This window comes from Gossypium raimondii, chromosome 13 (assembly GCF_025698545.1).
Source record: "Gossypium raimondii isolate GPD5lz chromosome 13, ASM2569854v1, whole genome shotgun sequence".
NCBI classification, from domain to species: Eukaryota; Viridiplantae; Streptophyta; class Magnoliopsida; order Malvales; family Malvaceae; genus Gossypium; species Gossypium raimondii.
Window position 1 is genome coordinate 39,654,613 of NC_068577.1, and position 22,224 is coordinate 39,676,836.

The 22,224-nt window shown below is 34.1% G+C and overlaps 2 protein-coding genes across 2 annotated transcripts; one reads left to right on the forward strand and one right to left on the reverse strand.

Moving 5' to 3' along the window:
• Positions 1 to 572: 572 nt before the first annotated feature.
• LOC105784157 (uncharacterized) lies at positions 573 to 2,367 on the reverse strand. The gene is made up of 2 exons (XM_012609956.2): positions 2,058 to 2,367; positions 573 to 1,395 (listed from the first exon to the last, which is right to left on the reverse strand). Exons 1-2 carry the CDS (start codon positions 2,283 to 2,285, stop codon positions 871 to 873), a joined length of 753 nt encoding a protein of 250 aa, XP_012465410.1. The 5' UTR covers positions 2,286 to 2,367; the 3' UTR covers positions 573 to 870.
• A 4,885-nt stretch (positions 2,368 to 7,252) lies between these two features.
• On the forward strand, positions 7,253 to 8,046 carry LOC105781577 (uncharacterized). Its single transcript, XM_012606101.1, has 2 exons — positions 7,253 to 7,280; positions 7,478 to 8,046. The coding sequence occupies exons 1-2, from the start codon at positions 7,253 to 7,255 to the stop codon at positions 8,044 to 8,046; spliced, it is 597 nt and encodes a 198-aa protein (XP_012461555.1).
• The last annotated feature ends 14,178 nt before the right edge of the window (positions 8,047 to 22,224 follow it).

Below are 22,224 nucleotides of genomic sequence, written 5' to 3' on the forward strand. Positions count from 1 at the left end.
ATCAATCAATTTTTGTTTCATAACAAGGTTGAAATTTCGATTGTTTATAAGATTTTATTTTGATTTATGTTTGACGATATTATTCAAATTTATATTTTGTTTACAAGTCCAGTTGTGTTTTTTAAAGATTCAATTGTATTTTTTATAATAATTAATTGTAATTGTAGCTATTCAAGTTGTAATTTTGAATCTAAACTACTAAGATTAAAGCAATGTGATAATTATAATCGAGATTTAATCTTTCACAAATTCAATATAAAGTAAATATTGGAATTTGGATTGCATTGCCTAAATGATATATTTGAAGAGCGCGTGTGGTGTAGATTCCTTGATGTGTTGATAAAGTGCATTTAGGCTTTTCCGGAACTTATAGCAATTACACAATGAATTGATGTAAGATACACCTAACCTGGGCATTTCTAATTAACTTTATTCCTTCTCAATTGATTTTTTTTTTTAAATTTTTCAATGCAAGAAAGCTTAAAAAGCTAATAAATCTTATAAACCAGGCCTTATAGGTTAGTTAGAAACATATCCAAGGATACCATCTTATGGAAAATCAGAAAATTAAATTTTAAGCTAACATGCGATTTAAAAATATATATTAATACTACAATTAGTTTTAAAAGTGATATTAACGTAAATATAAAATTGAATTTCAACATCTATATCTCTTACCATAAAGAAATGAGAAAAATTTCCAACTTCTTTTACCAATAAAACCCACCAATCTAAACGTTATATTTTTCCCTCTCGTCTTGTTGCTTTTGCCCATCCATTTTTCCATATACATATGCTCAATTTTTGGTAAGATCTAATTCATCTATCATTTACAAAATCATATAGTTAAGCATTGGATATTGAAGTCCCTCAAATTGATATATTGAGATCAATGCGAGGCTTCTTAGCAGCTGGCATAATAGGAACAAGGGTATTGCATCTAGGGCATTTAGGGTTATGTTTCATTATCAACACATAGGATAAGCAACCCGGGCAGCCAGCCGCAACCGGTGATGCAAACTTCTCTTTACTAAATTCACCTTTTTGTGAATCTTTGATTGAAGATGATGATGAAGAATAGGAGGGTGATAAGGATGATTTCCACAATGATGACGGTGATGTTCGCTTCTTTATCAGCTCTTTCTCAGCCCTTTCGAGCGCGGATTTTACTTTGTCAAGGGTGCACACGCTCTGGTAATTGCTTGATGATGGGACTAATTTCAATTCTAAGTTGCTCGCATCGAATAGATTTAGCAAAGGTTTACAAGGCAATGGGGATGTTGGGATATTTAAATCTTGAAGCTTTGCCACTGTTGGATTGGTTTGGTGCTTAGTCCCATCGGATGATGATGATGAATATGTTGAATTGCATCTTTGCAAGTACACTCTACCAGACTGCAACCATTAACAAAACCATAAATTAATGCATTATTTTTTGAATTAAACATATAAATAATAATTAAAGATAAGAGTGATCTGAAGATTCAAAGAGAAGTTATAATAATTAATAAAAAAAAGTAAAGAAGGCAGGTGGCCTTAGAAGTTGCAGAGCATTGAAGAGCATAATAAATTTCAAGGTAAATAAATGCAAATTTTAATGTTGTTGATTGCTCATTAAAATCAATCTATACAAGGAAATAAAATGTCAAAATAATGAATGGATTATGTTTATTTAGAATTTGATTAGAAATAAATGGCTTATTTCAGTTGAAGTAAACAATGAATGAGCCAACCAAATTGTATTGAATTATTTAAGGAGAGAAAGCTGGGTTTAAATTGTAGAGGTAAATAATTTACATTTTGGAGACATTAAAGCTGATTTAATCCCCCATTTTCTCATCATCCAAACAGAATTGAATTTAGCAAGAACCTTAACAATATAACTGAAATCAAATCAAATCAAATATTATCAAAACAATGAAGAAAGTTGAGAATTTGATTTCCTTTTAGTAGGGAAACAAAGAACAATAAAATTCCCATTGACTTAAAAACAGAGTACGAAATTGAAACCATCACTGAAAATATTCATATGATAAAATAAAAGAAAGAGAGAGTACCTTCAAGTCAAGGCGCTTTTCCCATCCGTTAGGGACATGAAGGTCAAGGTCAAGTTCTTGGGATTGATCATTTTTGGTATCGGTGAAGGCGGAGCCACCACCTCCGAAGCCAAGAAGGTCTCTAGTAATCAAAGCTGTTGATTTTGGTCCACCAGATTCATTCCCCACCGTTAGTTCATCCTTGTACCCGCTTAAAACTCTATGTAAAGAGCTAACGTCGGCAGCCATAGCCAAAGATTCTTCTTGTTCGTCTGTCTTTGAGAGAGAGGAAGAGACTTTTTTTTTTCTGTTCTTTCTCTTGGAGTAATGTAACAATAAATATGGAGCCATTTATAAGTGTTATAGCGAATATTAGTTACGTTAATAAATATTTTCTTAAAAAAAATGAAAGGTCATACTTGGTGGTATTAATTATTATTAACTTAAATTTTGATTTAAAAGATAAATTATTTGTTGACAAAAGAGAAATTGTGTAAGGTTACTCTCTATATCAAAACTTTTCAATTTTGTCACAAATTATTATAAAATCAATTGTACATTTATTAACATATTTAAATAATAATCCTCTTTCCTAATTTAATTATTTTTTACAATTAATACATGTATTAACACCATACTTTTATGGAATTAAAAAGATTTAAGGGTGTGAAAAATCCTCAAATTTTTTCAAAATATAAAGTAATTAAGTCTTTTTTTTACATACTTAAACTTTCAAAATTCATCAAAAAGGCCCTCAAATTTTTTCAAAAAAAAGAGCAATGGCTCAATTGTTTTTTTTCTCCACTCAATTGGGTATTTGAATTGCCAAAATGCATCAAAAAGGCCCTTTAACCGTTAATTTTAACTGTTGACTGTTAAAGCTAACTGCCTCTAATTTTTTTTTCAGTTAAAGTCACCACGTGTCACAATCATGACGTGACATGTGAAAAAATTGATAAAAAATAAAAATCAATAAAAGGTATAAAAAATATTTAATTTTTATTAAAAATTAGAAAAAGATTATAAAAATTGTAAAAAATTATAAAATATGTAGAAATATAGAAAAATATATATAATTTTATAAAGTCATAAGAAAATGATAAAAAATGTTAAGAAATATAAAATTTGTAAAAGAATTATAAAATTATCATACCAAAAGAAGCATTTATGATTTTTCTATAACTTTTATTTTTCTATCATTTTTCATCATATGTCATGTTGTGTTGCGACATGTGATGACTTTAATGAAAAAAAAAAACTAGGATCGTTAACTTTAACGGTTAAAGGTTTTTGATGCATTTTATAAATTTTTATGATTTTATAAAATTTTATATTTCTTTTACGATTTTTATATATATAATTTTTATTTTTATTAAAGTTTAATAATTTTATAATTTTATAGATTTTTATTTTTATAATTTATTTGTCACATGTGACATAATTGTTGTGACACGGGGTGACTTTAACTGAAAAAAAATTAGGGGCAGTTAACTTTAATGGTCAATTGTTAAAGTTTATGGTCAAATGGTCTTTTTGATGCATTTTGGCAATTGAGTGAAAAAATAAAAACAGGGGCTTAATTGCATTTTTTTAAATTTTGAGGGTCTTTTCGATGTATTTTAACTATTTAAGTACCCAATTGAGTGCAAAAAAAAAAAGAAGAAGAAAGAAAGGCTTTATTGCTTTTTATGAAACAAATTAAGAGCCTTTTTGATGTATTTTAAAAGTTTAAGTATCCAATTGAATAAAAAAACAAAAACTTAATTTACTTTTTTAAATAGTTTGAGAACTTTTACACCCTTAAACCAATTAAAATATATATTATATTTTCTTTTTATATAGCATGACCTTAACCTAAATTAATGACATTATACTTGAAATTAATATTTTTAATATAAATTTAAGAAAGGCCATACCGGTTAACTAATAACATTTCCATGTATTTATGGTCAGAGGAAGAGTGAGAAAGGAAAGGAATTCAAGGAAAACAAGAAAAGCATGCAAATAAATATCCATATTAATTGCTTGGAAATACAGTCACCTATTCATGAATATTGTACGAAATTTGAGAGGATATGATTAAAATATTAAGTTCAAAAATTAAATTTGGATAAAAAAATTAGATTCGTTTGAAATATAAATCACGTTTGAATTTGAATATTCAAGGTTGGAACCTAATTTGGCTCTACTTGTTTTTCTATGTCTATAATATATTATATTATGTTCTTTTTATATATCATGCGTTTTATAACACATAAAAACTAAATCTATAATTATATATAATACTATAATATAAATATTAAAAAATGTTAAGATGTTTATCTATAGAATTTTAATAAATGAAAAATATACAATATTATTAAATATAAAATAAAAATAATATAAATATATTTTTAAAAATAATATAAACAGATCCAAAATTAGTTTGGTTCAGCCATTTACTGATTAAATGCTAAAATTATATATTTTATGTAATTAAATTGGTTAATTTATGAGAGTGCACCACTGATTTTTCCTTTTTTATATTGAATTTTGTGTAGGGATGCAATTTGGGGCTAAATAGAAGAAAAAGGAAACAATTGGGCTAGATTGAAGAAATGAGTAAAGAAGGTGGGCCAAAGCAGAATTTTTCCAAGACGTAATTAGCTGAAATTTTATGTTGACTTAGTGGGAGATTATGTAGGGATTTTTATATCATGGAATATTTTATTTCCTTGATTTTCTATGACTAGTGGCTCTTAATTTGGCAAAGCCACTAGTATAAATAGGAGGCTACTTTGTCCATTTAATCATCAAGTTTTTAATCAAACTTATATCTCTTGAATTCAATCTTTTTCTTTCCTTTTTGCAAATTTAGTTGTTGACATTGATGCATTATATTTTTTCCATCTATTAGTTCCTAGCTTTGGCACCCAATCATTGCGTCACCCTCACCCACTTACTTCCATTTCTTTTTAATTTATTCAACCTTCTCTAACTATGCCCAATACCAACATGCCACAAACCTTAGTCAACTAAATTCATTTTCAGCTTTAGGTCGGAGTTAGCCTCGTCAAGACCCGTGAGTTATGAACCCAAGCAATTTAACTCCTAAATTCCAGTACTTATTATTTCTCCGGATTAAGAGTATGATTTTGTCAACTCACAAAGTCAAATCAACACTAAGTCAAAAAAGACGTCGTTTGATTTAGTGTGGTTAGACGTATAGTTGGAATTCCGAAAGGATCGATTGTCTAATCGGTTTTCTATGAACACATTGGCGTGCCAAGTTGGGATTGCTGTTTGGTTCCGTCAAGGGAAATAGTAACTAGATTTAAATGTCCCACACGGTTAAGGACATTGGTTTGAGCTAGGCTCTTCTAGAACGCAAAGCTACCGGAGTTCTAAATCACAAACGTTTTGTTGGTTGTTTGATCGGTAAGGGTTAGTTATAGACATTGCATAACTAATTTACACAAGGAATAGTTGGTGTCCAAGGCGTCCTTGGTAGCTATAACTAGCTTATTGGAAAAGAGGAGTTCATTTAATTTCGAGGATCGGTTCAAAGACGAGAAAAACCCGTGCCTAAAGCTGAGCTTAGTTTAATTAAATTTTCTTCAGATTTATTTAACTGTTTTTATTATTTTATTTCCAGCTTTTACTTTTCACGCATTTTTTCCCTATTTATCTCAGGTTCCAGGTTTTCAAATTTTATCCCCCCAAATTTCTTGGGCACGATAACTGCCCAGGCACGAATCTGGTCGAGAGAGAAACAATTTTCAGTAAATCCAGTCTCTGAGGGATCAACCCTACTCCCTATACTGCTTAAATTTCAAATTAGACGTAGGTTTATATTGATGGACTCGACACCCATCAGTTTTGGCGCTGTTGTTAGGGACTGGCAACACTTACAATTGTTTAAATCGTCTTCATGACCAGAACTTCATCCGGAGATCTCGAATACAACCCAGAGATCGAGAAATCAGCACGAGCACAACGAAAAGAGACAGAAGCTCTTAAACGTGCAGAGGCAATTCAACATGGAAAACAAGTCGAAGTGGTTGAACCTGAGACTGAACCACTTTTTGAAACAAAAGAAGTAAAAGACAACCTCAGTGAACCAGAAGGGATGGCAAACTGAACCATTCGTCAACTAGCCGCTGCTCCCAACGAGCAAACACCGTTATGCATCAACTATCCAATTTTGGAGGAACCCCGTTCGAGTTAAAATCAGCACTGATTCACCTTTTGCCTATTTTTCGAGGCTTGAAGAACGAAAATCCACACACTCACTTGAAAGAATTCCACATGGTCTGCTCAAGCATGAAACCTCAAGGAGTAACCGAAGATGAAATCAATCTTCGAGCCTTTCCTTTTTCTTTAATTGATACAGCAAGAGAATGATTATTTTACTTACCCTCGGTTCTATTACAACATGGGATAACTTATCTCCTGTATTTCTTGAAAGATTCTTTCTAGCATCGCGAGCAACTAAACTTAGGAGAGACATAGTGGGAATTTGCCAATTGGAGAATGAATCGCTCTATGACTATTGGGAGCGATACAAAAAATTGTGTGCAAGTTGTCATCAACACGGTTTGACCGAACAATTACTTCTTCAATGTTTCTGTGAGGGTTTGCTCCTTATGAAAATGAAGATGATTGACGCTGCTAGTGGAGGGGCGCTTGTCGATATGACTCCTCAAAAGGTAAGAGATTTGATATCAACCATGGCGGTAAATTCTCAACAGTATCGGTCGAATTCAGAACCGATAAGAAGGGTTAATGGGGTAAATGTTTCATCTTTAGAAGATAAATTGGATAAGCTTACTAATATTGTTCAATCTGTGCTTACAGAAAAGAAGAATCTGACCCAACTGTGTGGAATTTGTACTACGTCTGAACATCTGATGGATTTATGCCCAATCCTTAATGATAATTCAACGGCACATGTTGATGTTATCGAAAGTTTTCCAGGACCTTTGCAAAGACACTATGATCCTTTCTCCAACACTTACAATCCTGGGTGGTAGGATCATCCCAGCTTGAATTACGGAGCTAATCCCCGATATAATCCATCATACCAATCGAGACCTTTACAACCACCACAACAACAACCCAAGCCGAGCATATCTTTAGAAGCTATTGTGGAAAGACTTGTTGTCGATGCTGCAAAATATCAACAGAGGACAGACGCATCGATACAAGAGTTAACTAATTAAGTTAGTAAATTGTCGATGGCAGTTAAACATTTGGAATCTCAAGGTAAATTACCGTCCCAGACAGAGTCGAATCCTAGGTAAAATGTAAGTGCAATAACTCTTCGTAGCTCAAAGGTTCTGGAAACAGTTCTAGACAAAAGTCATGGGCAAGAAAAGGAACGGGAAAAGCAAATCTCTGATCTAAAAGTCAAACCGGAATAAGAAATTTAGAAACCAGTCGTGAGCCACCTCATTTTCTAGGGAGGCTTACAAAGGATAAGAAAAAGAAGGAGGAAAAAAATCCTCGAAACATTCAGGAAGGTGGAGGTAAATATCCCTTTGCTCAACGCTATCAAAAAAATCCCTCGGGAAAAGGAAAATTCCTCAAGGAATTGTGTACTAGCAAGAGGAGGTTAATAGGTAACAAAAAAGTAAATGTAGGAGAAAATGTCTCCGCAGTACTGCAAAAGAAAGTTCCGCCCAAATACAATGACCAATGTGTGTTTGCTATTTCCTGTGAGATAGGTAATGTAGGCATTAAGAAAGCCATGTGTGATTTAGGGGCTTCCATTAATGTTATGCCTTATTCTATTTATAAGTTGATTAACGCGGGTCCTTTGAAAAAGACAGGAGTAATAATCCAATTGGCGGATAGGTCAGTCATCTATCCCGAAGGGTTGCTTGAAGACGTTCTTGTTAAAGATAACGAATTAGTTTTCCCTGTAGATTTCTACATTATTAATATGGAGGACGATAACTCAACTAATTCATCTGACATTTTGCTTGGAAGGCCGTTCCTAAGTACCGCAAGCGCAAAAATTGATGTTTAGAGCGGAACACTGACAATGGAGTTTGATGGTGAAATCATGAAATTCAACGTCTACAAAGCTATGAGTCATCCTAACTCACTGTCAAATATTTCTAGTATCGATATTATAGATTGTTTAACTCAATCTTATTCTGAATATCATGACTTTGATGAGTTGGAAACTGTTCTTTACAGAAGCATTAACATGGATGTTTTAAATTATCTCGAGGAACTATCAATTATAGAAGATCCATTACGAGAAATTGTCAAGCACTTGGAGACGCAACCATCATTGACAAATCGAGGTAACCAATTTGAACAATTACCTTCCAAAACTAAAAAGTTGCCTTCAGTTTTGTAGCCATCAACCTTGGAGCTTAAAATATTACCGGACCATCTTAAGTACATCTTTTTGGGAGAAAACGACACTTTACCGGTGATAGTGTCAAACAAACTAACCAAAGACGAGGAGGAAAGTCTAGTTCAAGTTCTCGTGGATTATAAGGAAGCTATTGGTTGGACACTAACCGACATAAAAGGGCTAAGTCCATCGACTTGTATGCATAAAATTTCCATCGAAGATAACATGAAACCAAAGATAGATGCTCAAAGGCGTCTTACCCCACCCATGGTGGAGGTTGTAAAGAATAAGATCTAGAAACTGTTAGATGCTAGAATGATATACTCGATTTCTGACAATGATTGGGCTAGCTCAATTTATGTCTTGCCGAAGAAAACTGGCGTGACAGTGGTGAAAAACTCGTTAGGGGAGCTAGTTCCTACCAGAGTCCAGAATGGATAGAAGGTTGGCATCGATTACAGGAAGATAAACGCAGCTACCTGAAAAGACCATTTTCCACTTCTCTTCATCGATCAAATGCTCGAGTGATTAGCTAGTAAGACCCATTATTGTTGTCTCGATGGGTACTCGGGATTTTTCCAAATTCCGGTGGCACCTGAGGATCAAGACAAAACAACTTTCACGTGCCCCTTTAGAACGTTTGCGTATAGACAAATACCGTTTGGACTCTGTAATGCTCTGGCCACTTCCCAGAGATGCATGGTGAGCATATTCTCCGGTTATGTCAAGAAAATCATTAAAGTCGTCATGGATGACTTCACGGTGTACGGTAACTCTTTTAACGAATGTCTTAATAATCTTGCTAAGATATTACAAAGATGCCTAGAATTTAGTAGTCTTGTTTTACATTATGAAAAATGCCACTTCATGGTTGACAAAGGATTAATTTTGGGTCATATAGTTTCCTCGAAAGAAATTGAGGTCGATAACGTAAAAACGGATATTATTGACTCATTACCTTACCCCACATTTGTGAGGGCAGTTCGTTCGTTTCTTGGCCATGTAGGATTTTACAGACAATTCATAAAAGGTTTCTCGAAGATCATGCAACCGCTTTGCAGTCTATTACAAAAGGATAAAGAATTTGAATAACAGGTCGTCGAGCTAACGGCGTTAAACAAAGCACTGTTGGGAGGCAACCCAAATTTTTCCTTTATGCAAATAAAATTTTTAGAAAGATAAAACGGAAAGTGAAAATGCATGTCGAAGATCGGTTCTGTCTAAGGAAAGACTTCGTACTTAAGAATGTCCATTGTGACTCACCTCTCTTTCCTGGGAACTTACCTGGTGTATTTATCATGACTATTTTACTAAATCCCATAATCTTAGTTTTTAATAATTTATTTCTTGAATATTTAAGCATAGCATTAGCTAAGTTATAAATTCAAGAAATAAAAATTGCACATTTTATTTTATTTTTCTTCCCTCTATTTTATTTTATTTTGCAGGTAGACCTTCCAAAACAAAATTTAGGCCCCCCATGTCAGCCCACAAAATTCCTTCAATTTCAACCAAGGACCCACCATTTAACACCGTTGTAATGGCCCAAATTCAAGGTTATCGGAATAGTGGTTTCGTAACCACAAATCTGATTTAAAGAGAAATTTATTTTTATATTTTTGCATGAATATTGGTATGATAGGAAAATCATAAGAAAATATCGATAGAAAAATTTTACCGATTTAGTAGTTAGTTAAAAAAGAAATTATTGAAAAATTAGGTAAAAATAAGGTATTGAGACCTCAATCTCATAAAACCAAGTCAAAAAAATTTTTATAAATATTTATGAAGTGTTAATAATATGGTATAAAATTTCGTTAGAAAATTTTAATGTTTGGGTAGTCAATTAAGTGAAAAGGACTAAATTAAAAAGATGTAAAAGTTACTAGAAGGATTAAATAGCTCAATTGTTAAATGAGGAGAGACATAAATTGAAAATAACCCCAAAATGAGATATTTTGGGCGGCATAAGCTGAGAAAAATCAGGAGAATTGAAGAATTAAGGGTAAAATTGGAATATTGCAAAATTTGCTTTAAAAGTTAGGACTAAAGTGGAATTATCTAGATTTCTCTTTATTTTTCTGCATTTTCATCAGCCAAAAACATCCTAAGGGTTTCTTCAAGCTGGTTTTCATAATTTTTGCACCAAGTGAGTTAATCCTTGCCTTTTTCTTGTAATTTTTGTGTTTCTAAGACTTTTACAACTAGGTCCTATAACTAAATTCATTAGTTTTTGATTTTATGAATAAATTTAAAAGTTGCTATGAATATGTGCTGGAATTTTATGATGAAATAGCATGAAATTGAAGCTTAAATTTGTTTATGAGATGATTTTCTTAGGTAATTTCAATAGAAATTGATTTGTAAGACCTAATTGTGAAAAAGTTTGGAATTAAAGTCTATTACTAAAATTCTGATTTCCAAAGATTATAAAGTAGTTTAAAGTGATGGGATAAAGTGTTAATTGAGAAAAAATCAGCTCAATTGAGAGGTTAATTGAGCAGGGATGAAATTATCATTTATTGAAAGTTTAGGGAAAATGGTAATTAACATCATACACTAAAACAGTTTTGGACAGCAGCAGTAGTCTAATTTTGAAAAATCACCAAAAATTATAGAAATCGAATTAGAGGATGAATAAAATATGAAATTAAATATTATTGAGTCTAGTTTCTCATAGAAGAAACATTTTAATCAATGGAATTGTAAATCATGAGATATAATAGATTTTGTGAGATAAGGTCAGAATGAATTCGGGTTCCCCTGTTCTGACTTTGGAAAATCAGTAAAAATTTAAAAAAATTTATTATGAGTTATAATTTATATGGTTAGAATCTTTAATGAGTCTATTTTCAGAAGAAACAAATAGAAACATCATCCAAATTCTGTACAATGAGATAATTAATTTTTAGTGAAGAGGGGTCGGAACTGTCAAATAATGAAATAGGGGAAACTTTAAAGAATAAACTGTACCTGTTGGCTAAACCAAAAATTCTGAAAATTTTATGGTAAGAATATATGTGAGTCTAGTTTTAGGGAAAATTAGCGAATCTTAATATGGAGTTCCTAGCTCAAGATATAAATAATTTAGCTACTGTGACTCAGTGAGACAACTTTGAATGTACTATAAATAATAATGGAATTATAGAGAATGTTACATATGAACATGAAATGTATTAGATTAATGATTAAATTTATTTATTTAGATCCAGAAAATTCAAATACGAAGCTAGATCGAGGAAAAGAAAAAGTTCGGGATTAGTAGATTTTTGTTTACAAACAAGTGTCGAGGTAAGTTCGTGTAACTTGACTTATATTCATAAATGCTTGAAATGTTTGTTATTGATGTGAATATGATTTGGATGTTTATTGTATGATAATTGATGAAGTATTGATATTCTTGATGAAAAGAGGAAATAAATCCCGGTTGAATGAAAGGAAAATTCGATGGATCTCTGAAAAGGAATTGACGGTAAAAAGGATCTAGCCCGGACGGGTGATCCTATCCTGATATAGCCCTCCCGAAGAATATGTGGAAAATGAATTTAGCCCGGACGGGTAATCCAAATTAGGGTCTGAATTTAGCCTGGACTTGTAATTCAGATCCAAGCTCATTAGAGTAATTGTCATTGCAGGGGATTTAGCCTGGACTGGTAATCCCGACAATACTCTATGAGTTTATATTACAGGGGATTTAGCCTGGACTGGTAATCCCACTGTAAGGATGAGGTTCGCGGGAGTATGCTCTCTGAAATGGAAATGTGCGCACATGAATATGAATTAATGGACCAAGATTTGTACACTTAGGTGTCCTTTTGAAAATCCATCGAAATTCCGAGAAATTCAACAGGATAAATATGGAAAAATAACAAGGGAATGGAAATCATGGAATTGATGAGCTCATCAATCATGATATATATTATTGATACATGGAAATTATTGGACTAATTTGAATGTCGAGTTTGTGCATGATAGGGGAATAATGTATTGAATGGATGTATGAATGTTTATTGCATTGTATTGAAAATATTAGGTAAGTATAATTCTTGTTACATGAGCTTACTAAGAACAAAGTGCTTACCCTGTTTCTTTTTCCCCTGTTTTATAGTGTTAAGAGCTCAGAAGTCGAATTTGGTCGGAGACGCATCACACTATCAACCTCAAGATCTTGGTATATAAAGAAACTTTATTTTGGAAATCAATGACATGTATAAGCTAGTAAAGTAGATGTTAATGTGAAATGAATGTATGGTTAGCCATTGGTATGGCTAACAAATTTTGGTTTTGGTATGTGATAAGATTATCTTATGAATACGATAAATCTATCTTGAAAATATATTGAAATGGATTGGTTGTGTTGGATTGGTCTCGGTTCAAAATTTGCAGGGAAGATTAGATTTTTATAAAGAGGTTATATTGAGTTTCTTTTTTTTTTAAAAATAAAATATATTTATTCGGTAAAATCTGGTAATACCTCATACTCTATTTCGGCGACGAATACGGGTAGGGGGTATTACAACCGTGGACACATCTACGAGGCCACCCTCCACGACGTTGAAATACATGGGGAGTTTCTTTTTCTATCTTTTTCCTACTTATCTTTACTTTTTATTCTTTAAATTACATTGGGACATTGGGATAATGTAAAATATGAACGTTAAGAGTGAAAATTGGGGTTGTACATTGGACCGAGTAACCGGAATATAGTGCTTGGGTTGTCATCACATCTTGCGTAAAAAGGTTCGTGTGGTTATCCAATTTCTTTGCACTCACTCCGCTAACAAGCTATCAGGAGTAGGGCGAAATAACCCGCTTAGAGACGTCCGAATCGCGTAACTGAAACATGGTGCTTAGATTGTCATCATGAATCGCATCAAAAAATTTGAAAATGTCCTAAGTACAAAAATAATAAACTGAGGGGTAGGTCCTTCTTATTTCTTAGGCTAGGTTAATATGTAAGGACTAAATTGTTGAATTGTGCAAACCATGGGGGTCAAATCCTATTATGGAGGAAATTTTCCCTTTTGCAGATACATACAAAATGCTCTAGGACTAGCATGAACTAAGTAGGGGGATTTGATTAAATGCTAAAATTATATATTTTATGTAATTAAATTGGTTAATTTATGAGAGTGTACCACTGATTTTTCCATTTTTATATTGAATTTTGTGCAGGGATGCAATTTGGGGCTAAATAGAAGAAAAAGGAAACAATTGGATTAGATTAAAGAAATGAGAAAAGAAGGCGGGCTAAAGAAGAATTTTTCCAAGACGTAATTAGTTGAAATTTTATGTTGACTTAGTGGGAGATTATGTAGGGATTTTTATATCATGGAATATTTTATTTCCTTGATTTTCTATGGCTAGTGGCTCTTAATTTGGAAAAGCCACTAGTATAAATAGGGGGCTATTTTGTTCATTTAATCATCAAGTTTTTAATCAAACTTATATCTCTCGAATTCAATCTTTTTCTTTCCTTTTTGCAAATTTAGTTGCTGACATTGATGCCTTATATTTTTTCCATCTATTAGTTCCTAGCTTTGGCACCCAATCCTTGCATCACCCTCATCCACTTACTTCCATTTCTTTTTTATTTATTCAACCTTCTCCAACTATGCCCAATACCAACATGCCCCAAACCTTAGTCAACTAAATCCATTTTCAGCTTTAGGTCGGAGTTAGTCGTCAAGTCCCATGAGTTATGAACCCGAGCAATTTAACTCCTAAATTCCAGTACTTATTATTTCTCCGGATTAAGGCTATGATTTTGTCAACTCAGAAAGTCAAATCAACACTAAGACAAAAAAGATATCGTTTGATTTAGTGTGGTTAGACGTACAGTTGGAATTCCGAAAGAATTGATTGTCTAATCGGTTGTCTGTGAACACATTGGCGTGCCAAGTTGGGATTGCTGTTTGGTTCCGTCAAGGGAAATAGTAACTGAATTTAAATGTCCCAGGCGATTGAGGACATTGGTTCGAGCTAGGCTCTTCTAGAACGCAAAGCTGCTGGAGTTCTAAATCACAAACGTTTCATTGGTTGTTCGATCAGTAAAGGTTAGTGATAGTATGTTCCATAACTAATTTACACAAGGAAGAGTTGGTGTCTGAGGCATCCTTGGTAGCTATAACTAGCTTATTGGAAAAGAGGAGTTCATCTAATTTCAAGGATCGGTTTAAAGATGAGAAAAGCCAGTGCCTAAAGTTGAGCTTAGTTTAATTAAATTTTCTTCAGATTTATTTAACTGTTTTTATTATTTTATTTCCAGCTTTTACTTTTCACGCATTTTTTTCCCTATTTATTTCAGGTTCCAGGTTTTCAAATTTTATCCCCCCAAATTTCTTAGGCACGACAACTGCCCAGACACAAGTCTGGTTGAGAGAGAAACAATTTTCAGTAAATCTAGTCTCTGAGGGAACGACCCTACTCCCTATACTGCTTAAATTGCAAATTACGCGTAGATTTATATTGGTGGACACGACACCCATCATTTGCAAATATGGACGGGTTTAGACAAAATTTTAGGCCTATATTTCAAGTTTCAGAAAACTTGAGCAGTTATAAAATATGTTATTATCATGCTTAAGCTCAGATCGATCCTGACTTGATCCGGCCCATAAACACCTCTAGTTAGAAGAAAACTTTGTATCTGACCACCCCATTTTTATTATTTTTCTTTTACCCTACTTGGTTTTATTTACTTTCAATTTAGTTTAGCAAAATTATCTAATACATTAGTAATGGTGCTTTTATATTCTACCAACGAAATTAGAAGGCTGATTTGCTGATAGGTGCCCAAAGAGCACTTATTAAAGTTAATTAAGTTGATGACCTTCAAAATATATCCTTGGAGCTCTTGTTAGCAGAACTCATAAAAGTTTAAAACAAAATACAACAATATTTTTAGTAAACTTACGGAGGTTAAAGAATTAGGTTTTTTTTATAGGAATACTGATTATTCTTTTTTTTAATGATTGTTGGTAAATTAAACTTCTATTTTTTTACTTTAACTCATCATAATGATAAGGATATCTTAAAATATTTAAAATAAAAATTTTTAATATTGTTATACCCCTTTGCTGCTTAGACAAATCTCAAAACTAAATACATTGTTGATTTATGCATTAACTCCTTTTGAAGTAGTGCCTTCGCAGGTCATTCATCTTCAACCACCCATTCAACTCAAAAGAAGGCATCCACCTGTATTTAAGTGTGAACACTCTCCTAGTGTAAATGCACTTCCAAGACAATAAGGAGTCTATTTAGGCATAACAACCTTATACTGATAGAGACCCATGATATACACTAATGATTATCTTTTACATATTTAACAAGACTAAATGTATATCTACCACGTCATATGATGGTTGTCGAGTCCACCAATATAAACCTGAGCCTAATTTGCAATTTAAGCAGTATAGGGAGTATGGTCGATCCCTTAAAAACTGGGCTCACATAAAATTATTGCTCTTTCTCAACCAGATTCGTGTATGGGCAGTTGTCGTGCCCAAGAAATTTGGGGGGAGGATAAAAATTGAAAACCTGAAATAAACAGAAAAAATGCGTAAAACGTAAAAGCTGAAAACTAATAATAAAAACTGTTAAATAAATCTAAAGAAAGATTAATTAAATTAGCTCAGCTTCAGGCACGGGTTTTTCCTCGTCTTTGAACCGATCCTCGAAATTAGATGAACTCATCTTTTCCAATAAGCTAGTTATGGCTACCAAGGACGCCTCGGACACCAACTCTTCCTTGTGTAAATTAGTTTTGGAACATCCTATAACTAATCCTTACAGATCGAACAACCAATGAAATTTTCATGATTTAGAACTCCGGTAGCTTTGCATTCTAGAAGAGCCTACCTCGAACCAATGTCCTCAACCGCGTGGGACATTTAAATCCGGTTACTATTTCCCTTGACGGAACCAAACAGCAATCCCCATTTGGCATGCCAATGTGTTCACAGAAAACTGATTAGACAATCGATCCTTTCGGAATTCCAACTGTACGTTTAACCACACTAAATCAAACGACGTCCTTTTTTGACTTAATGTTGATTTGACTTTGTAAGTTAAAAAAATCATACTCTTAATCCGGAGAAATAATAAGTACTGGAATTTAGGAGTTAAATTGCTATGGTTCATAACTCACTGGTCTTGATGAGGCTAACTCCGACCTAAAGTTGAAAATGGATTTAGTTGACTAAGGTTTGGGGCATGTTGGTATTGAGCATAGTTGGAGAAGGTTGAATAAATGAAAAAGAAATGGAAGTAAGTGGGTGAGGGTGACGCAATGATTGGGTGCCAAAGTTGGAAACTAACAGATGGAAAACATATAAGGCATCAATGTCAGTAACTAAATTTGCAAAAAGGAAAGAAAAAGATTGAATTCAAGAGATATAAGTTTGATTAAAAACTTGATGAAAACACTTGATGAAAGACTTTATGAAAAGCTTAAAAAGAACTTGAAGCAAAACTTAATAAAAAAAAAACTTGGTAATTAAAAACTTGATTAATGACTTGATTGAAAACTTGATGATTAAATGAACAAAGTAGCCCCCTATTTATACTAGTGGCTTTGCTAAATTAAGAGCCACTAGTCATAGAAAATCAAGGAAATAAAATATTCCATGATATAAAAATCCCTACATAATCTCCCACTAAGTCAACATAAAATTTCAGCTGATTACATCTTGGAAAAATTCTGCTTTGGCCCGCCTTCTTTGCTTCTTTCTTCAATCTAGCCCAATTGTTTCCTTTTTCTTCTATTTAGCTCCAAATTGCATCACCGCACAAAATTCAATATAAACATGGAAAAATCAGTGGTGCACTCTCATAAATTAACCAATTTAATTACATAAAATATGTAATTTTAGCATTTAATCAAATCCCCCCTACTTAGCTTGTGCTAGTCTTCGAGCATTTTGTATGTATCTGCAAAAGGAAAAATTTCCTCCAAAATAAGACGTGACCCCCATGGTTTGAACAATTCAACAATTTAATCCTAACACATTAACATCTCAAATAATCTAGCCTAAGAAATAAGAAAGAGTACCCCTCATTTTATTTATTTTTGTACGTAGGACATTTTCGAATTTTTTTGACGCGAGACATGATGACAACCCAAGCACCATGTACCGGTTACTCGATTCGGATGTCTCTAAGCGGGTTATTTCGCCATACTCATGATAGCTTGTTAGCGGAGTGAGTACAAAGAAATTGGACAGTCAAACGAACCTTTTTACGCGAGATGTGATGACAACCCAAGCACCATATTTCGGTTACTTGGTCTGGTGTTCAACCCCAATGTTCACTCTTAACATTTGTATCAGAGAAGTACTATTTGTTCTTTTGTTTTCTTTTCTTTTTTCTTTCTTTTTTTGTTTTTTGTTTTTTTTTGTTTTCTTCTATTTTTTTTCTGCTTTCCAAGCTATTGGAAAGTTTATACATAAAGATCTAAATAGCTAAGTATGTCAAACCATAATGGACTATCCCAATTTATCAAGGAAATTATTTACCTTCCACAAGAAACATGCAAAAAGCGACAACGAATAAGCAAATTAGAATCAATTTATGTTCTCCTCCCCCTACTTATTTTACATTGTACCAATGTAATTTAAAGAATAAAAAGTAAAGATAAGTAGGAAAAAGAGGGAAAAAGAAACTCCCCATGTATTTCAACGTCATGGAGGGTGACCTCGTAGGTGTGTGCATGGTGTTAAATGGTAGGTCCTTGGTTGAAATTGAAGGAATTTTGTGGGCTGACATGGGGGCCTAAATTTTGTCTTGGAAGGTCTACCTGCAAAATAAAATAAAATAGAAGGAAAAAGAAAAATAAAATAAAATAAAATAAAAAATAAAATATGCAATTTTTATTTATCGAATTTATAGCTTAGCTAATGCTATGCTTAAATATTCAAGAAATAAATTATTAAAAACCAAGATTATGAGATTTAGTAAAATAGTCCTTATAAATGCAACAGGTAAGTTCCCAGGAAAGAGAGGTGAGTCACAATGGACATTCTTAAGTACCAAGTTTTTCCTTAGACAGAACCGATCCTCGACATGCATTTTCGCTTTCCGTTTTACCTTTCTAAAATTTTTATTTGCATAAAGGAAAATTTTGGGTTGCCTCCCAATAGTGCTTTGTTTAATGCCGTTAGATCGACGACCTGTTATTCAAATTTTTTATCCTTTTGTAATAGACTGGAAAGCGGTTGCACGATCTTCGAGAAGTCTTTTATGAATTGTCTGTAAAATCCTGCATGACCAAGCAACAAACGAACTACCCTCACAGATGTGGGGTAAGGTAATGAGTCAATAATATCCATTTTTGCTTTATCGACCTCAATTCCTTTCGAGGAAACTATATGACCCAAAATTAATCCTTTGTTAATCATGAAGTGACATTTTTCATAATTTAAAACAAGATTAAATTCTAGGCATCTTTGTAATATCTTAGCAAGATTATTAAGACATTCGTTAAAAGAGTTACCATACACCGTGAAGTCATCCATGAAGATTTCAATGATTTTTTCGACATAATCGTAGAATATGCTCACCATGCATCTCTAGAAAGTGGCCGGAGCATTACAGAGTCCAAACGGTATTCGTCTATACGTAAATGTTCTGAAGGGGCACGTGAAAGTTGTTTTGTCTTTATCCTCAGGTGCCACCGGAATTTGGAAAAATCCCAAGTACCCATCGGGACAACAATAATGGGTCTTACTAGCTAATCGCTCGAGCATTTGATCGATGAAGGAAAATGGAAAATGGTCTTTCCGGGTAACTACATTCAACTTTCTGTAATCGATGCAAACTTTCCATCCATCCTGGATTCGGGTAGAGACCAGCTCTCCTGACGAGTTTTTCACTACTGTCACGCCAGTTTTCTTGGGCACGACATGATCCGGGCTAACCCAATCACTGTCGGAGATCAGGTATATCATTTCGGCATCCAACAGTTTCTGGATCTTATTCTTTACTTCCTCCATTATGGGTGGATTAAGGCGCCTCTAAGCATCTCTCTTTGGTTTCGTGTTATCTTCGATGGAAATTTTGTGCATACAAGTGGATGGACTTAGCCCTTTCATGTCAGCTATTGTCCAACCAATAGCTTCCGTATAATCCACCAGAACTCGAACTAGACTTTCCTCCTCATCTTTGGTTAGTTTGTTTGACACTATCACCGGTAAGGTGTCTTTCTCTCCTAAAAATATGTACTGAGGTGGTTTGGTAATGCTTTAAGCTCCAAGGTTGGTGGCTGCAAAATCGAAGGCAACATTTTAGTTTGGGAAGGTAATAGTTCAAATTTGTTACCTCGGTTTGTCAATGATGGTTGCGTCTCCCAGTGTTTGACAATTTCTCTCAAGGGATCCTCTATAATTGTTAATTCCTCAAGATGATTTAAAACATCCATGTCAATGCTAGAAATAAGATTGATATTCGAAATAAGATTGAGTTAAACAATCTATACTATCGATACTAGAAATATTTGATAGTGAGTTAGGATGACTCATAGCTTTGTAGACATTGAATTTCACGATTTCGCCATCAAACTCCATTGTCAGTGTTCCACACTGAACATCAATTTTTGCACTTGCGGTACATAAGAAAGGCCTTCCAAGCAAAATGTCAGATGAATTAGTAGAGTTATCGTCTTCCATATTAATTATTTAGAAATCTGTAGGGAAAACTAATTCGTTAACTTTAACAAAGACGTCTTCAAGCAACCCTTCGGGATAGATGATTAACTTGTTCGCCAACTGGATTATTACTCCTATCTCTTTTAAAGGACCCGCGTTAATCAACTTATAAATTGGATAAGGCATAACATTAATGGAAGCCCCTAAATCACACATGGCTTTCTTAATTCCTACATACCTTGGTCCTTGTATTTGGGCGGAACTTTCTTTTGTAGTACTGCGGAGACATTTTCTCCTACATTTACTCTTTCGTTACCTATTAACCTCCTCTTGCTGGTACACAATTCCTTAAGGAATTTTGCATAACGAGGTATTTGTTTGATAGCGTCGAGCAAAGGGATATTTACCTCCCCCTTCCAGAATGTTTCGAGGATTTCTTTTTCCTCCTTCTCTTTCTTATCCTTTGCGAGCCTCCCTGGAAAAAGGAGGTGGCATCACAACCGATTTCTGATTTTCTAATTCCGGTCTAGCTTTTGGATCATAGATCTACTTTTTTTGTTCCTTTTCTTGCCCATGACTTTTGTCTGGAACTGTTTCCAAAACTTTTTCGCTAAGAAGAGTTATTGCACTTGCATTCTGCCGATGCCTCTGTCTGGGAAGGTAATTTACCTTGAGAGTCCAAACAATTTACTGCCATCGAGAGTTTACTAACTTGATTAGTTAACTCTTATATTGATGCGTCTGTCCTCTATTGGTATTTTGCAGCATCGACTGCAAGTCTCTCCATAACCGCTTCTAGAGATGTGCTCGGCTTAGATGGCAGTTCCGGAGGTCTTGGTTGGTATGATGGATTATATCGGGGATTATCTTTGTAATTAAAGTTGGGATGATCCTTCCACCCAGGATTGTAGGTGTTGGAGAAAGGATCATAGCGTCTTTACAGAGGTCCTAGAATTCCTCCGACAGCATCGACATGTGCCGTTGAATTATCGTTAATGATTAGGCACAAATCCGTCGGATGTTCAGACGTAGTACATATTCCACACAGTTAGGTCGGATTTTTCTTTTCTGTAAGCATAGATTGAACAATATTAGTAAGTTTATCCAATTTATCTTCTAAGGATGAAACGTTTACCCCATTAACCCGTCTTGTGGGTTTTGAATTCGGCTGATACTGTTGAGAATTTGACGCAATGGTGGATATCAGTTCTCTTGCCCTTTAAGGAGTCGTATTGACAAGCGCCCCTCCACTAGCAGCGTCAATCATCTTCATTTCCATAGGGAGCAAACCCTCATAGAAATATTAAAGAAGTGATTGTTCGATCAAACCGTGTTGAGGACAACTTGCTCACAGTTTATTGTATCACTCCCAATAGTCATAGAGCGATTCACTCTCCAATTGGCGAATTCCCACTATGTCTCTCCTAAGTTCAGCTGCTCAATATGCTGAAAAGAATCTGTCTAGAAATACACGAGATAAGTCATCCTATGTTGTAATAGAATCGGGGTGTAAGTAAAATAACCATTCTCTTGCTGTATCAACTAAAGAAAAAGGAAACGCCCGAAGTTTGATTTCATCTACGGTTACTCCCTGAGGTTTCATGCTTGAGCAGACTATATGGAATTCTTTCAAGTGAGTGTGTAGATTTTTGTTCTTCAAGCCTTGAAAAGTGGGTAAAAGGTGAATTAGGCCTGATTTTAACTCGAACGAGGTTTATCCGGTTGGATAGATGATGCATAATGGTGTTTTCTCATTGGGCGCAACAGCTAGTTGATGAATGGTTCGGTTTCCATCCTTTCTGGTTCAGAGAGGTTGTCCTCTGCTTCTTTCATTTCAAGAAGTGGTTTGGTCTCAGGTTCACCCAGTTCGACTTGTTTCCCACGTCGAACTACCTCTGCACGAATTGTTTGGCTCAACTTTTCGACGTCGGATTCTAGGATCCCTTGTCCTAGCTCAACTTCTGCTTTACTTGCACGTTTAAGAGCTTTTATCTCTTTTCGTCGTGCTCGTGCCGATTTCTCGATCTCTGGGTCGTATTCGAGATCTCCTGATGAAGATCTGGTCATGGAGACGATTTAAACAATTGTGAGTGTTGCCAGTCCCCGGCAACAGCGCCAAAACTGATGGTTGTCGAGTCCACCAATATAAACGTACACCTAATTTGCAATTTAGGCAGTATAGGGAGTAGGGTCG